The 14,685-nt window shown below is 35.1% G+C and overlaps 1 protein-coding gene across 2 annotated transcripts; it reads left to right on the plus strand.

Annotated features, from left to right (window-relative positions):
• Positions 1 to 1,445: 1,445 nt before the first annotated feature.
• Positions 1,446 to 14,116, plus strand: Taz (tafazzin, phospholipid-lysophospholipid transacylase). Of its 2 annotated transcripts, none has more exons than XM_023165493.2 (5): positions 1,446 to 1,875; positions 1,927 to 2,055; positions 8,610 to 8,822; positions 11,767 to 12,139; positions 13,507 to 14,116. In XM_023165493.2, exons 1-4 carry the CDS (start codon positions 1,743 to 1,745, stop codon positions 12,105 to 12,107), a joined length of 816 nt encoding a protein of 271 aa, XP_023021261.1. In that variant the 5' UTR covers positions 1,446 to 1,742; the 3' UTR covers positions 12,108 to 12,139; positions 13,507 to 14,116. The 2 variants fall into 2 exon arrangements, with proteins under 2 accessions (XP_023021261.1, XP_023021262.1); XM_023165494.2 differs by having other exon boundaries at positions 1,448 to 1,869.
• The last annotated feature ends 569 nt before the right edge of the window (positions 14,117 to 14,685 follow it).

The following is a 14,685-nucleotide window of genomic DNA, read 5'->3' on the forward strand; positions in this document are numbered from 1 at the left end:
AGGTTACGTGCACAAAATGTCATATGTCACAGAATGTCCTTTATTAGCTATAAACGATGTTGCCAAATGGTGAAATAGAAACGAATCCCTTAAAATGTTGAATGCATTATTTCATTCCTCTTTTTCAAGTATTTAAATAATTTTTCAAAGAAAAAGGTTGAAATGATAAGTTTAAAATGCGTTGTTTTAGAGGTCTTTTATGAAAACTATTTGATTTTCGTCAGGAGGAACATTCCCCATTGTAAATACACTATATTTTGCTCAATTTTGATTGGAAAGCCGCGTATTCTTGGTGTTGCATACTTTTTCGGAAAAGACATATTGGTATTCACTTTGAGATGTAGAAATATTCAACAGATAAATTTGATTGTGCTCGCTCTTATATCCTCGATTTCCTCTAATGAATACATAGAGTGAGAGTACCATCTCCACTATCAAAAACATAAAAAAGCGACTCATGATTCCAAACTTCACTCAGTATCTACTAGTAGTAGTATTATCTAAGGATTTTTCTCCTTGATTGCATCGGTACGACGACTGAAAAACTGCCTAGAACTCTGTTTCAATTACACCTCTGTATGTAGACTTATATACAAAGATAAACCTGTGCCTACCCAGCCACAGTATAGCTAAACTAACATTCTACCTTTGTATATAGAGTCTTTATACAAAGACTCTACTGTGGACCGGATCAGGATCAATTTTGCCAACTGACCGCAAACGTTAACGGCTTCGTAGAGAAATTAGATTTATTTGATTGGGTTTGAATGGTTGGAGGCCACAACAAACCCTTGCGGGTTTTAGTGTGGAGCCGTAGAATAAGTTTCCAAGGTTTTCTTGGATTTTCCTTAAACTTGGTCGGTGCTGCCATCTATTGAAAACTCTTGTATTCAAAAGTACAGAACTTTCTGAATGATGCAGTTCGACTTGCTTCAGGAAATCATTTATAGGTGACGATAGTAGTTGATGTAGTAATTGTATTGAACTGAAACTTAGTGTTCTATATGAAATCGAGTTGAACCTACTATTCAGTCTACGAGTGGGTTTATTAGATGCATAAACATAACTTAATTGATAAATATAAATTTATAATCAAAACATTTTCCTCAGTTGAAAACTGTCACCTGTCACTTCATTCATATCAGAAATTTTTGTTTCATGATTCAAGAATTAAAAAAAAATGAATGTTAAAGTTTTCAATTAAGGGGGATAGAGGTGCAATTTACTTTACAAGGTTATGTTCACTATTTAATTCTTCAAGTTACGCTCATGCCTCCGATAAACCGACTCTAGGTTCAATATTCTACAATTTTCTATTTTTCAACTTCAACGTTTCATCTCCCTCTATGATCATAGTCTATGGTTTTAGTCCTAGGAAATGATTAAGTTTTGTCACAGATTAATCTGTGGTTTTGTGTTTATTTCAATGTCAAATGCCACGTGCTGCTGTCAATTGTCAATCATCTATCAATTTTATAGTTTTATAATGAATCAGATTTTATTGTGAAATATTGATATTATAGGCAATTACTGAAATACGATAATGTATCTTAGACTAATTTAGATAAGAGTACAGTTGCGAGAAATCTTGGTTTTATTTCAGTTCGCATTCAGCCTTTAACCGAGCTAGTGAGTCTATTATATAAGATAATTTATATATTTAAAACGATGTTTCTCCTTTAAATTTGATGGCCATGGGAGCCTAGAAGACGTAATATTAGATAATTGACTAGTCAGTAGGAATGTTGGAGAAAATGGTGTACAACATCGACTGGATAATTCCGAAATTGCGGAATCCCACAAAATTATGGAACATTGCCAGTACTTTAACTGTAGCAGCAGTAGGACTATTCAGTAAAATTTTAATCCGTAATAGTACATCGTTTGAATGATTTACGAATTCGTTATAATTCTCTCCATTTTCAGATTGGCTTAACCGAAGCAGGATACACAACAGTGATGTGATAACTGATCTTTTAGACAATAGGCCAAAGCATGTACCTTTGATTACGTATTCAAATCACCACTCTTGCTTCGATGATCCTGGGCTGTGGGGTAAGTGAATTACTCTATTAGTATGGCACAAATCATCAGTTCTGCAGTACTATTTTCTGTTTTCTGATAGTAAAGAGTAATAAATGCAAAACGCTAACAAACTGATTTTGTTATGATTTGCCACAGTCGATCTTTATTTCTAGAAATATTCTTTTTTTTCTGCCATATGGCAATTCCAACAACCAGATAAGGTTTGTTAAGTTACTTTTTTGTTTATAAAAACGTCAAAAAGTGTCAGTACAATGAACATTATCGTTCAGTTAGAATATTCTCTCATTTAGTTTTCGGTTATAATAGTAGAAAGGTACCACTTCAACAATCTCTAAAATGGTTAATTCTCGTCCATTGGAAGAAAAAATTGAAGTGATTTTTATTTATGGTGCGACTTGTAACTTTCACGAGAATGAAAGGATTTTCAATGAACGTTTTCCGAATAGTCCTATCTGTAGAAAATAATTGAGGGAACTTGTATCCAAATTTATAACTACCGGTAGTGTACATTTGTATATCACTCTTATCAGAAGCATTTTGGAATATGCTTCTATTAACTGGTGTCCTCAATATAATTGTCACAAGTATAGCATAGAAAGAGTTCAAAACAAGTTCCTGAGGTATCTTCACTTCAAAGAAACGGGTAACTATGACCTTGATATTTCCAAAGTAGTGCTACTTGTAAAGTACAACATACAAACCCTCGAGAAAAGAAGAGTATTTGCATACTTAATATACTTGTACAAGATGATACATGGTGAAGTGGATGATCCCTGTCTTCTATCAAAAATCAATTTCAATGTACCTGCTTATGAAACTACATTGTTTCGCACATTTTATATTGAATTGGCAAGAACAAATTATTTTCAAAATGCTCCATTAAATGCTATGTGCAATGTTTTAGTGTCGAATGTACATTTTTTTCAAACGGCGATGTTCAGAGAAAACCTTTACGTTTTCCGGGAAACACATACCCAACATCCAGGAAAAAATTAACGTTTAGGCAGGAATATTGGGAAACCATATTGTAGAACCTCTATTTATTGATCAAAATTCAACAGGGGAACTGTATTTGAATATGCTGGAAACTACTGTTGACCCTCTCATCACTGAAATCGTCGAAGCGATATGGATATTGCATCCCAACAAGATGGAGCACCACCACATTACTCCAGTCAAGTAAGAAACTATTTGGATACTACTTTTCCCGGTCGTTGGATTGACCGTCGAGGTCCTACAGAATGGCCAGCTCGCTCGCCAGATTTGACACCTTTGGACTTTTTTTCATGGAGCTATTTGAAGCAACATGTGTACGAAACTTGACTTGGATATACGGCAGAGAATAATAAATATTTGTAGAGATATTGACGTTACTGTGTTCTAAAATGTTCTGTTCATATGTCAAGAAGTCCAAGGCAATCATTTCAAGCATCTTCTGAACTGACCTCAAGCTTATTACCTCATATGTAGTTGAATGTCAATATATTCAGGCAGTTATTGAAAGTTCCGTCATTTTGTAGTAGGTGAAGGTATTGATTTAATATTGTAGGATTGTGAAGTGTTCGTCAGGAGCTTCAAAAAGATGTGTCACAAGACTCCCCTTTCCAGGTAATTTTTTTCCCAGATGGCGTCTAGTCGCCATCTTGAGAGTTTCATCTGTCAATTTTACTTCAAAATACAGATTCATGCATTAATTTCATTATCCCAAATTTAATGTTTGTTGAGTTGACCTGTACAAAAAATAAAAAGGGGGGGGATATTAACATTTGTTCACAAAAAGGATTTGAAGCTTCAATAACTTCTAATTATTATATGCAAGCGCTTTCGATAGCACCATCTTCATGGCTCTACTCAAACTGAACGTTTTATCTTCTTGTTTGTTCCTTTGAAAAGTTAGAACGCCTTAATACAGGTATTTATCTTCTCCTTTCATCCGGATGTCTCTTTAAATTTGCCTGTACTTGGGTTACGTCAGGTAATATCCTTTGTGTTGATATTTTTCTAGGTTCATTGTTTCTAGGAATGTGTATTGTTTTGTGGAGTATATTGAATGTTTGTTGATGTTGTGTTTTGATTTTTATTTGTTTCTCGATAAGTGAATTATGACTTTTGAATTTATGAATGTTTAGGTTTTCCCAGATGTCCATACGGTTGTGAAACATCTTTAGGCTTATCGAGTATTGTGATACCTGAAGATGGTATTGTATAATACTAATAATAATAATAATTATTATTATTAGTCTCAAGAAACACACAGTTTTTAGACACTTCAATACAATTTCTAAAATAGATTTGAGAAGGTAAGATTTGTCAATATAGTTTTTAAAAAATGCTTGTAGATAAATTAGATTTACAAAACAAAAATACCAGGTAACAAGATAAAATTCCAATCATATAAGACTTGACTAAAATGTAAAGCCATGAGCTTTTACAAATTATAAACATATAGCTAACGTATTATATATATTCAAAGTTGAGTAAAAGTTCGGGAGGTGACCACAAAAATGTCTCTTTCTTCTTGGATAACTTCGAAAAATTGATCAATTTCATATAAAGGATGTTTGGTTAATATTTTCTTCAATAAGTTTTTGAATCTTCTAAATGGCAAGTTACGAAATTCGGCAGATAAGGCATTGTATAGCTTAATTCCTATATTATCTGTTCTTTTCAACCTATTAGCTGTAGGAACAAGGTTTGATTTATTTCTTGTATCATGTTGGTGTATATCCTTGTGAGCAACTTCATTCAACAAGTTTTGTTGAACAAGAAACAGATTTTCATAGACAATAACTGAATATAGGGTCATTATTTTAAGTTTTACAAATATTGGTCGACACGTTTCATCATAATTGGCAGAGATTATGCTTCTTACTGCAGATTTTTGAATGACAACTATTCTATTAAGATGTACCTTTGATGCATTATTCCAATTGATTATACCATACCTAAGGACTGAATGAAATAGAGAATGATATGTTGCAAGTGCCGCACTTTGATTTACTATTTTTTTGATTCTTCTGATAGCAAAAACCGTCTTACTAAGTTTACTACACATGTTATTTATGTGGTCTATCCATTTCAGGTTGGAATCTATTTGTACTCCCAAAAATTTGGTAGAATTTTTGTTATCTCAATTCAAGCAAATTGTTTCAAAAGTTAGAGTTTCTGTTTTTTGTTCATTGAGAATCAAGTCATTTGGTGTGATCCATGATCGAGCTTTCTCTATCTCTCTATCTATTTCATATATTTTTTGCCCAAGGTTGCATCATCTGCATACAATATAGTTTCTATGCTTGACGAGTTCATCACGTGAGGTAGGTCGTTGATATATATTAGAAACAGAAGTGGCCCCAATATTGACCCTTGTGGCACTCCTCTTAATATTTTTCTTTTTTCACTTTTGGTATTTCCTAGATCAACAATTTGATATCTTTCGTTAAAGTATGACTTCATCATGTCCAGGTATAGCGAAACACGTGTCGTAGTTTTGTAAACTTTCAAGTGAAACTCTCACATTGAAGTGTTTTTTGAATACGCCAGATACATTACATTGTTGCATTAATATTCAACTTTGAATATACTGAGCCCTTACTTGATGAAAATCGATAGTAAGTTTCATAATAATTTAATATTATAGGTAGACTTAGTATTAACATTATTCGACGAATTGGGGGAATTGAAAAATCGTGCTCGCAAGCATCATGATAAATTAATAGCTGTGATATTAACCTCTTTGCATCTAATATTGTTTCTGATATCCTCTTGCACTATATTGATAAAGATAAGGTTTCATTGTTGAATCAATTGAAATCCTCACTGCAATTAAAGTGATGAAATAATTTTGCCTTGGAATCATTTCGGTTGAGGTCTTGTTAATTGCCAAAATTGTTTATGAAAGTGAATTTTGTTTATCCTTACCATAAAAAATAAAAGCAAACAACTTGTATTAGTTTCCTGCAGTGTTTACAGTTCATTTTCCAAACAAAGATAATTTCATCTTATTAGTGCTGATTAAAAAACAACTTTAATCTCGGATATTTCTAATATTTCTATGTTTATTCCTTTCAGATATCAGATTTCTGGTTATGTAAACCATTTTTATTGTTTGTTATAATCGAAAATAAGTAATGAGGAGAGATACATACGAGGTCTATTCGAAAAATAAAATGAATGTTCAAATTTTTGAGCTATGTACGTCTCGAACATCACAGCGTTCGACAATTTTCTGCTATCGAAAAAATGAATCGTGCAAAAAATCGATTCTATTATGGACTATGCGTCAGACGGCAAAAAAAAAGATTTTTGTGACCTTTGGTTCACAGATGGATCAAAAATACCTTCCGGTTCTGGTGCAGGACAAAGTTATCTACCTGCCTAGGAACTTATGCGACTGTATTTCAAGCGAAAATTTATGCTACTGAATTGTGTGCGGAGAAATTTGGATACATCCAACTTCATACACAAGTCAATTAAAATATTCTCGAAAAGTCGGGTGTTGGGAGCTCTTGGCTTGATGAATAGGTGTGAGCCACAATAAACCCTTGCGGGTTGCGGTGGAGGGTCGAATGGACCCACTCACTTTAGACCTAACCTAAGTATATACATGGTGTAACTGAATAAGTGTAAAACATTTAGAGAGGTGATTCCGTATCGAAAAAAAGATAGGATCTTTCATATAAAGAAACTTCATTGGAGCATCCCTTGTTAAGGTACAGCCCCTTAAAGGGGGTACATAAAATTTGTATAACAATTTTTTTTACAAGCACTGAAGAAGTTACAATATTGAAATGAACCTGACGTTTTGTACTACCAAAAAGACACTTAGCCAGACATTTATTTGGTTTCCCCCTGGTTGTAAGGGGTGGAAAACGCAACCCCTAAAATTTATTTTCAATGTAACTTTTTGTCTTATTATTTGTTTACCATTTGAAAATTTATTTCCGATAGCCTGTTTCTTTCTAAACAAAAAATGTCTCTTGAGTTTTTTGTCCAAAATAAACCAGTTGGCAGCAAAACATTATTTTACGAATAACTACAGAGACACATCGTCATAAATGCGAACTGGGTTTATCGTTATATTTTAGTTAGTACCTGCAATAAACGGTTAAAGGGTAATAAACAAAACTAATTTATGTAGAAATCATAGTAAATGTTCAATATGTCTACCCTCAGACATTACGCATGCGTCTAGACGTCGGCGCATTGAGCCACTTATTCGCTCAAATATTCCAGGAGTCTCTCTGATTGCCCTGCACGCATTGATGATGCGGTTTCTTGAGTCCTCTACATCGCGAACAGGAGTACGATAAATCAAATGCAGTAAATGGTCCCATATAGAGAAATCGAGAGGATTGAGATCCGGGGATCGAGCGGGCCAGTTCTGTGGTCCTCCTCGACCTATCCACTGATTTGCATATGTTTCAGTTAAATGCTGACGTGCTACTTGACCAAAACGGGCGGGAGCCCCATCATGCATAAAAAACATATCCCTTCTGACGCCCAAAGGAACTTCCTCCAGCAGTACTGGATGCACTTCTCTTAAAAATTGAACGTATGCCTCACCATTTAATCGATGAGGTAGAAAATGAGGCCCAATTAAATCATCCCCCATAATTCCGAGCCACTCGTTAAGAGAAAACTGTTCTTGATGGTTAGTTTCGACAATAGCGTGAGGGTTTTCATCAGCCCATATGTGGTAATTATGAAAATTAATAATCTTGTCCCGAGAAAAACTACATTCGTCTGTGAATTCTATCGTCTTCAGAAAGTCACAATTTCTTGATGAAGTCGAGCAAATATTCTATGTGAAGGATGCTGCCGTTGAGGATACATTTCAGCATATCTTCTAGAAGCTTCTAACCCATTTCCCTGCGACAGACCGTAAACGTAATGCATATCAGCCATTCCCTCATTTGTGTATGCCATTTTAATAACAAGTGAATTATTAAAGTAACAAATTAAGAACAGAGCAACAACACACAATTAGTATTAATTCAATTTCGAAAATTCACAAACTGACAGCGTCATACCAATTTTATTGTCACTATCGCTAATAGCGACGTACTAGATAGATTAGTTTCGTATTTTCGCATTTATGACGATATATCTCTGTAGTTGTTTGTAAAATAATTTTTTGCTGTGAACTGGTTTATTTTGGGCAAAAAACCCAAGAGACAATTTTTGTTTAGAATGAAACAGGTTATCAGAAATAAATTTTTAAATGGTAAACAAATAATAAGACAAAAAGTTACATTGGAAATACATTTTAAGGGTTGCGTCTTCCACCCCTACAACCATGGGGTAAACCAAATAAATTACTGGCTAAGTGTTTTTTGGTAGTACAAAATGTCAGGTTAATTTCAGTATTGTAACTTTTTCAGTGCTTGTGAAAAAAATTGTTATACAAATTTTATGTACCTCCTTTAAGGGGCTGTATCTTAACAAGGCTCCAATGAAGTTTCTTTATATGAAAGATCCTATCTTTTTTTCGATGAAGAATCACCTCCTTAAATGTTTTACATTTATTTAGTTACACCCTGTATATCTATCATATCTTGTTGCAGGCACCCTGAAACTTCGGCACCTTTTGAATAAACATGTGATGAGATGGTCTCTAGCAGCTCATGACATATGCTACACCTGTGCGCAGCATGCCACGTTCTTCAGTCTGGGGAAATGCATTCCTGTCATTAGAGGAAAAGGAGTGTTTCAAGATGCCATCGATTTTTGTATAGAACAGCTAGCGAAAGGAGGATGGGTCCATATTTTTCCTGAAGGTTTGTTTACGATTATATCTACATTTTTTTTAAAGAAGCACTTGATAGAAACTTAAACTCAATCAGTCGAAGTATGGTTTTTCGTCTAAGATACACTCTTACTAAAAAAGCTTGTATACAGGCTGAACCAGATACCGGATCACCTTGAAAATCCAATGGAGAGCATATTTGGACATTCTTCAGCCAACTACGATTTGATCTTCGCAAACTTCATTTGAAAAATATATCAAGACCTGTTTCTCTGCACAGTAGCTTCTTCAACAGTGATTTGAATACTAAAAGTTGCTTCTTACGCTAATATTGATATACCAAAAGTAACTAGAATTGGTACTACTTCCATCAAATTACCTAAACCTCTACAATTGTTATATACGTGAGGTACCTCTTCAATTATGATTACCTGAAGCATAATTACCTCACTTCTACATCAATAATAATACCTCCTCGGTTTTTTAAGAAAACAAAAGTTCAATAATGGTGATCTATTCAAATCCAGTTGGTCATTCATTACAATATTTGAATTTTTAAGTTTATTAATTTCCATTGCTTCCAAACGATTCAGTTTCAAACCTTTATTTTCTATGTGCAAAATTTCGTTGAAGATATTATTTTCTTCTAAAAGATGAATTGAATATGTTGAATTTGTTTTCTTATTTACATAGCTCGTATGATGTTCCTGGATTCGATTTCTAAATGTCCTGCCAGTTTGACCAATATATACCTTAGGGCACGTTCCACACTTCAATTTATATACTCCTGATTTCTTGAATTTGGATGTTTTGTCTTTATTCCAATGTATTACTTGTTCTATATGCAATTTTAATATCTCGTTTCCTCAAAAATGAAGCCACTTGTTCTGTTGTTTGTCTGAAATACGTTAAAGCTCTATAATTTCGATTAGCTAACTTATAAATAGGAAAAACGTCTCGATTCGCTTTTGCATAGACAACTAAAATATTTTCGACAATGCGGTGTTGCCACTTCCATTCGAAAGTAGTAGCAACTTTGATTTTTCAAATGGATCACCCTGTATATATATTATGGTATCGAAAAAAGATTGAGTTTATTTTCTATAGAAATGTCAGCCTGGTCAACAAAATATACAATGAAAATTCAAATTGAAAAATAATAAAATCGTTGGGCATAGCTCAATCTGAGTAAATATGTGAATACTATGCACAACTATTTTATTATTTTTTCATCTGATCAATACCGTAGATTGTTGAGGAGAGTGGTGTGATGGCTGCCACCTAGGCCCTTCCTAATTATTTTCAGTGTTTAGCACATTATCGACATCATTATTTTTTTTTTTTTTTTATAAAACCGTTTATGATATTTTTTTTTATTATTTTTTTTTCAAGTTTTTAGTTTCTAATTTTTATCCACCCTGATTCCACACAGTTCTTGGAACGTTTGAACCTTTTACCTTAATTTGTGTGAGAGAAACTAATTTAATACAGTTTATTGTACGATTTTCACTATGAAGGGTTTGTTTATTTACATACTTGCTAACAGGTTAACTTTCAAATCTTTATTTTGGAAATGCAGGGGCTTGTATTCATGGTTGAACTCATGTCCCTCTGTGATTAAATGAGTGGCATATGTGGAATTTATGTCTCAAAACTTTTTTTTCTTAGAGCCACCGTTTCTGAGATACGACGAGTCAAAAAGTTGTAAAAGTTGTAATCGTCATTATATGCACACGTTTCCACGCCACCTATGAGGTAGTGTACTTATCGCGTTTTTTTAACGTGGTTTCCCCAGTAGGCCTATTCCACATGTCTGTTGTGATTCTGTCAAATAGAAAACTTGCATAATAAAATATATCAGGAAGGGTTGGAAATTATAAAAGCGATTGAAATTAAAAAAATATGAAAATTTATTCATCTAAGTCATAACCTTCAAATACTTCTTCTTGTCGTTCTTCTTCTTGGTCTTCTTCTTCTTCTTGGTCTTCTTCTTCTTCTTGGTCTTCTTCTTCTTGATCTTCTTCTTCTTGATCTTCTTCTTCTTCTTGATGTTCATCCTGGGTGTAGGTAAACTGCGTCAAGATTGATGTATCGCATGTTTCCTCGTTGATATCAAATGAATCCTCCACTATTGGTGATTCAGCATTAGAACATGACTGGCCTTGACAATGTGTACATGCCAGAGAACACAACAGTGCAACTTTTTGACAACCACATTTAGCGCTGCATCCCTTTTTGCAGTTGCAAAAAATTGTGTTCAGCAGTTTTTCCGGCGCAGGTGGGAGTAAAGTCTGATTAGGTTCTGATGCATTGTCGACCAACTTCCAACCCCAATCTTTTGGGTCTAGCTGATAACCAAGCCACACTTGAACTTGGTAATATACCCGGAAAAGATGTTGATGAGCAGCAACTGAGGTTGGAGGAAGACAAGCTAATTGCACCTGTTTCTTTTTTAAGATTCATATCGATACTTATCTAAGCAGGAGTTTTTTCTCGGAGCTTTGTACATAGAAAGAAAAACAATTTTTTTCGAGATCTTTGACCTTTGACCTCGAATTAATTTTTTTACAGGCATCGCAATCATTCGTAATTTTAAAACCTTATTTTTAACTATATTTTGAAGAATTACACGCATTTGCAGCTTGTTGTAAATTTATGTACCTTCACTCTTATTTTTTAGTCTAATTTGACCGGACTATGTACCGAATATCAGATCAATCTGTCAAACTACTAAATTTGACTCAAACAGACAGGGAAAGCTGAATAAAACTGTATAATAAACTGAATATTTCTGCTTACATCTCTCAAGCATGTGCTTTATTGGCAGTTATTCACATTTTGTTCCATTCAACTCTATCTTCACCGCCTCATTTCAAACTGTGTTCTGACAATGCCGGTCCTGCCCTTTTCTCAATTTACTAAGAACAATAATGATCAATATAATTTTTTTTCTTCCACAACCGTTTGATTTCCAGGTAAAGTGAACATGACGAAAGAAAACATGAGACTGAAATGGGGCGTCGGCCGGATGATCTACGAGTCGCCCGTCACGCCGATCGTCGTCCCGATCTGGCACGTCGGCATGGACGACGTCCTCCCCAACGAGCCCCCCTACGTCCTCAAGATCGGCAACGAGTTGACCTTCAACTACGGCCGACCGCTCGACCTCACCGAGTTGGTCAGTGACTTGAAGAGGAGGCGAGCGACGAACGAGCAGGCTCGCAAGGAAATCACCGACTTTCTGCAGGAGACGCTGCTCAAACTCAAGGCGGAGACGGAGGAGTTGCACCGGAAGAACTTCAAGGCGCGGTCGTGATGATGGCCGAAGCTCTCCTGACGCGTGGTGATGTAAGTTGTCTTCGTTAAATGTTAGGTTAGGTTTTTCGGATGGAAGGGCGCCTGCGTGTGTTTGTGCGCGCAAATATCGAGATCACTTCTCGAAACCGTATTTCACTCTATTCGAGTATTTCCCAAAACTCTGGAGGAAATTCAACCGGCCTATTTCTGACTTCGTACGCTCCTGACATTTTTCTTCAAGTCAGCTAGTCAAATAAACTGCGAATATTCATCGCACTACTGAAATCCCCTCGCGACCCAGTATCTTAAAACCCCTAGCACCTGAGTCCCTTCAATAGATTTCCCAGCAACCTCCTCAAAGGGGCGAACTGCCCCGGGCAAGAGCCCCTAAACGACCCTGAGGTCCGCGCACGACTGACTTAATTCTCTCCCAAAAATTTCCACCTCAACTCTATTAGGGGATGTAATTCAAATAATCTCATGAAAATTCCCACCAATCAAAAAGTCTGAAATTATTTCCGGAACTGGTACTCTTAACGTCCTCTACATGTCCAGCGGATAAGTCCGCAAGAATTCATGTCTAGTTCCCGACATTTCTAATGTCGTGAGTCTGCTACTGATATATAGATGTCACTGCAAGGGTCAGTTTGATATTTTTGCTGTTTTGAATAGTGGTATGTAGACTATGCTAGACATTAATTTTATCATGTCGTTAAAATTAAGGGTGACACTCTAATCCCTCGGAACATAAATTTTAATATTTATTATACGTTTAATTGCTTTTTGGAGTTTTATTCTAAATGGGGTATACAGAATAGATGACATATTTTCGACCCTTAACGAAAGATAATGAAATGAATTATGAGGTTGAATGTTTCAAAATATCGAATTTCTTGGCATCAAGCAGTTAATTTTAACTACTTTTCCTTCAAATGGCTTGGCTCTGTTGGCCTTAAGGTTATTTCTGAGAGATGATAAGGTTCCCTTTTCATACGAAAACACATGTGTTTTGGTATCTAAAATTCAACGAAAAATATAATATATCCAAAACCTGACGTTTTGTACTACCAAAAAGACACTTAGCCAGAAATCTATTTGGTTTACCCCATGGTTGTAAGAGGTGGAAAACGGGGGAAAAGGGGTAAAAATACTAGTATTTTCCGTTCGTTATTGTTTTAAGCTTATTAAAAAAAAATATTTTCAACTTTTCAGTTCTATGTTCTTTAAAAGCATGTTTTTTAGTTTTTTAAACTAGATTTATTCTGAAACACGTCTAAAAATTTTATGGTGCACTCACAATTAGATAAAGTGGTTCCCGAGAATTTTCCTGAAAAATTGTTAATGAAATTTCTTTTCATCATGTTCCATTGATATTCCATGATTTACAGAATCCACAATTGAATTCCTGCCTTTTCCAGGTTGTGGATACTCTTTGGACTCAATTTGGGAACACCACCATCCATTAGAAACCTCTGATGACCTTCAGGCAAAAATAATAATGTCATATCCCAAACAGTTACCATCCAATCCCAAAGGCTTTAATGTCATTCTCTTTTTTCACTCAGCTGATGCTAAAAAGCCTACAAAAATATATTAAGCGCGTATTATTTATAAGACTATTCAACATTAGATTTTATATCGAAGCACCCAAGCTGTGAAATATCTAAAAAATCATTGCGGAGAGTGTGACAACCCTTTGAACGGTGGTGTCCTGCAATAATTTTGACGTTACAGTTACTGCTTTTGCTGTATCGCTCGTTTCATTCCAAAAGGTATTTGTAATTTTTTATGTAGTAGAAAAAGGAATCACTTTTCTTATACAATCAGTGTAAATGGAGTGTGACACATCAATGTTCCGCTGTATTTTAGCCTAATTTTTAAGTTATTTTAGTGGTAATTTTGTGAATGTTTTATTTGTTGAATTTATTATGGTTTTACTCCTGCTATATATGTGAAAAAAGTTGTTGAAAGTGTCGACCGGTATGTTGCTTTTTGACTTCTCTCTAATAAAGGCAATTTGTTATCGAATATCTCTTTGTTTTTGAATCCACTCCCACAAAGATTCGAGAAATCGATAATTTTCCACCAGACGTCACCAGTACTGTACTATATTTATAATGGTTGTTTATATCATTGAAGAATTTGACTAACAAGACCCAAAAATTTCATCAAATACTTTATTATACAGGGTGGGCCATCGAAAACTTGACATGTAGGTTTTGGGTACTAATCTTGTAAATCCTAAAAAACGCTCAGACAGATTGGAAGGGGGACATTTTTTCTCTATTTAGAGCGTCGTCACTTCAACCCCGGAACCAGGTTCAATTCAGTGCCACAAAAACCCAGGCATCGGTTTTCTCCAAGAAGATAAATGTCTCCGGATATAAAAATATCAGGATGGAATGAGTATCGATTACGTCACACGTTTCCTTCCCCCACTCCCGTTTGAGCCAGAACATACATTGTTCATCTACTGGTTTGAATTTCCCGCTGTATGCGCGGTAGCTTCTGATTGGTCGACTGGGTAATGACGAAAAGTGGAGGTGGGCTTTGAAGGCTAAGGCTCAGTTCACACATAATGGACGTCTGGCAGAGAC

Source organism: Leptinotarsa decemlineata, unplaced genomic scaffold (assembly GCF_025532065.1).
Source record: "Leptinotarsa decemlineata unplaced genomic scaffold, Ldec_3_MD MMD2_tig00000251_RagTag_RagTag, whole genome shotgun sequence".
Lineage (NCBI taxonomy): Eukaryota > Metazoa > Arthropoda > Insecta > Coleoptera > Chrysomelidae > Leptinotarsa > Leptinotarsa decemlineata.

Excerpts from the sequence above, each read along its gene's own strand:
- Taz (XM_023165493.2), top strand. The coding sequence starts at position 1,743 with ATGTTGGAGAAAATGGTGTACAACATCGACTGGATAATTCCGAAATTG. Across the intron at positions 1,876-1,926 it reads TAAAATTTTAATCCGTAATA|ATTGGCTTAACCGAAGCAGG; the intron begins GTACATCGTTTG and ends CTCCATTTTCAG. Across the intron at positions 8,823-11,766 it reads GGTCCATATTTTTCCTGAAG|GTAAAGTGAACATGACGAAA; the intron begins GTTTGTTTACGA and ends TTTGATTTCCAG.